Genomic DNA, 3,120 nt, shown 5'->3' with positions numbered 1-3,120 from the left:
GAGAGACACTAAAGACATATATTTTATGTATTTGATGGATATGTACGACAAAACAAACACTCCCTAAAGTTAACTTAACCACCCATAAATCCGAGCCACAAAGATGATTTTTTAAAATATTATATATATATAATTATAAATATTAAATTAAATAAAATAATTTTAAATTATTATGTCTCTAATATTACTTTATTATTATTCTTATAGAAGGATTTAGTCTCGTAATATGAATTTGGATAAAACAACCATCTCGTAGAAAGATCGAAAAAACAAAAAAGTTATCTTAAGACATTATATATTTTATCAATTTATTCCATGCATGTTTAGAATTATCTTAAGACATTATATCTGTTATCTATCTAGCGAAACCATTAGCATAATATTCTTGTTTTTAATTGTTTTATATTAATTTTTTAATAGTAATTAAATTCTAAGCTGATATATCTAGACAAAATAAATACCATTTTCAAATAATCCTTTGATAATTTCATTAATTTTGGGGTTTAAGGCGCCTGTGGTTAACACAAAACTCAATAAATAAATAAAAGAACAAAGAATTTAAGTAGAACCAAAATTAGAGAGGCATGAAGAAACACTAAAGGCGGGCAATGAAGCGTGGTTGCATGCAATGGATTCATGAATATGGTTACTGATCTTGCGGTGTGACGGGAGCATCCTCAGCTTCAGCTGCTGCCTCTGCCGATGCCGGTGCGGCGGCCGGGTCTGTGTCTTCCGTTGTGTCGGCTTTGTCGGCCTTGTCTTCTTCTTGCTGCTTCCTCAGGGAAGCTGTCTTGGAGAGATGGCTGTAGCTACCTTTCTCTTTGAAGAGCTGAGAGAAATGCGGCTTGCAATAAAGGAATCCATCCAATGCTGCATACGATGAAGGGTTCAGGGAACACCCTCCATGTGTGCACTTAAAGCATGATTTGTGGAAAAACTCCCCTTCCACAGTTAACTAATTAACAAATCATATATACAAATTAATTACTAAGCTGTCAAATTCAATATCGATTTACTTGTGAATTAATTACACAAACCTTTTCCAATGGATAGACAGTTTTCTTACAAACTGAACATTTATCCTGAGTCCCAGAGAAGAAGGAGGCCAGTCTGCTTGGTTGTTTCTTGGGCTATATAAAACAATTGGAAACAAGGTAACTATAAATATTTATATTTATTAAAAAATAGAGAAAATTTTAATTCTCTCTTACGAGAGATGTTAAAATGACATTTTCTTCTCTTCTATTTATAAAATATACACTTTTTTTTTCTTTATAACTTTTAAATTTTTTTTCTTTAATCTATTTAAAATTTTTTGTATTAACTACCATTAATTTTATCCATTTTCTAAAAGAAATAAATTTTTTTACAAAAATACCCTTTAGCACAAATTTTATTTTTGTAATAAAATTTTATTTATCAAAATATCCTTTAACAAATTATCTTTTTATTGATTAAATTGTATTTTTTTTAAAATATTTTTTAAAAAATTTAATGATTAAATAATTATTTTTTTTTAAGATACTCTTCAATCATTTTTTAATTATTAAAGAACTTGCTTTATAAAGATGTGAAGAAATGATACGTTAATTTTTTTAATTTTGAATTTATCCATCTCAACTTATTTTTAAGTATTAATAAAATTGTTGATAATTTTCAATAATTTTATGAAATAAATTATTTATTAATATTAATTGTTATATATAACAATGGTAAGATTTTTTTAATTTAACGTTAAAATAATATATATTAATTGTAAAATAAAAAAATAATTGTTAACACAAATTTTGACAAAATTATAATTTAATAATTAATAAATTATTAAAAGATATCTTAAAAAAATAATTTAATCACTAAAAAATTTAAAAAAAAATATTTTGATAAAAATATAATTTAATCAGTAAAAAATAATTTATTAAAGAGTATTTTGGTAAATAAAATTTAATCACAAAAAAATAAAATTTTTATTAAAGAGTATTTTATAAAAAATTATTTTTTATTAAAAAATGAGTAAAGTTAGTGTTAGTTAACACAAAAAATTTAAAATAAATTAAAGAAAATTTTTTTTAAAAGTTATAAAAGAAAGAAAGGTACATTTTACAAATAGAAAGAAAGACTTTGTCATTTTAGCGATAAGGAGAGAGAAGAGTAAAATTTTCTCTAAAAAATATTATGTCTATATTAAAATCATCGATCATAAATTTGTGTGATATTTAATTCATTTTTAATTTATATTTAGTAGTATACGTACCACATCAGGCTGTTGTTGCTTTCCAGCTTTATATGAAAATGAAACACAAATTTGGTTAGCATTATGTAAAATTGTGAAATCTCGTATTGATTAAGGCAGGGATCTATCTTACATGACAGCGATCTCCTCATCAAGGTAGCACCATTTTCCTTAAAAAGTTGCTCAAAGTGAGGCTTGCAATATAAAACTCCCTCAATCGATGAGTAGTTGCTTATCTACAATAATGACATATGTAAATATAACATTTTCACGCATCGAAAATATATAATGAGGTGATGACGACGGGACACGTACCGCGAGACGGCCATTGCAGTGGCTGCATCTGAAGCAGTTCTTGTGATAAATAGCGCCATCTGCAGATTGGGATTCAACGAAATGAACAACTTTGTCACAAGCCTTACATTTCTGTTGTGTCCCGCTGAATGCCATTTCTTTTTCTTTTATATATGGTGCTGGTGCTACCCAAGAAATGGAAGAACAAATTAAATTTAATTTGTAAGTGCTAGCTTGAGATGTTGCAAAGCTAGGAAGAATGCAAATGGTGTTGTGATTTATTTATATCAAATTAATTAAAGCCCTTAGCGATCAGAAAAGATAGATGGATATTCTATTTCTTGAAAAAGGATTGAATGGATGGAGATGGTGAATTCTGTTTTTAACTTTTGGACAAGTAATATTGCAAATGTGCACACAGATATATCCTTTGCCTAATATTATATACCCTTCAATCTAAAACGGCATGAGAGGACGATAATCTTTGACCAAGTCTTATCCTACTTCTATTACACCTAATTAAATTTTGGTTTCTAAGAAATATCAATTCTTTTAGTTTTGGTCTTTTGTTAAAAAAATAAATAAATAAATAAATA

The 3,120-nt window shown here is 26.8% G+C and overlaps 1 protein-coding gene across 1 annotated transcript; it reads right to left on the bottom strand.

Moving 5' to 3' along the window:
- Nucleotides 1–470: 470 nt before the first annotated feature.
- Nucleotides 471–2,762, bottom strand: LOC107633493 (LIM domain-containing protein WLIM2b-like). Its single transcript, XM_016337111.3, has 5 exons — nt 2,546–2,762; nt 2,364–2,466; nt 2,252–2,277; nt 1,038–1,130; nt 471–955 (listed from the first exon to the last, which is right to left on the bottom strand). Exons 1-5 carry the CDS (start codon nt 2,678–2,680, stop codon nt 647–649), a joined length of 666 nt encoding a protein of 221 aa, XP_016192597.1. The 5' UTR covers nt 2,681–2,762; the 3' UTR covers nt 471–646.
- Between the last annotated feature and the right edge of the window lie 358 nt (nt 2,763–3,120).

This window comes from Arachis ipaensis, chromosome B3 (assembly GCF_059453495.1).
Source record: "Arachis ipaensis isolate K30076 ecotype BB chromosome B3, ASM5945349v1, whole genome shotgun sequence".
NCBI classification, from domain to species: Eukaryota; Viridiplantae; Streptophyta; class Magnoliopsida; order Fabales; family Fabaceae; genus Arachis; species Arachis ipaensis.
Note: the sequence above shows the minus strand (reverse complement) of the source record. Positions and strands in the feature narration are given on the sequence as shown.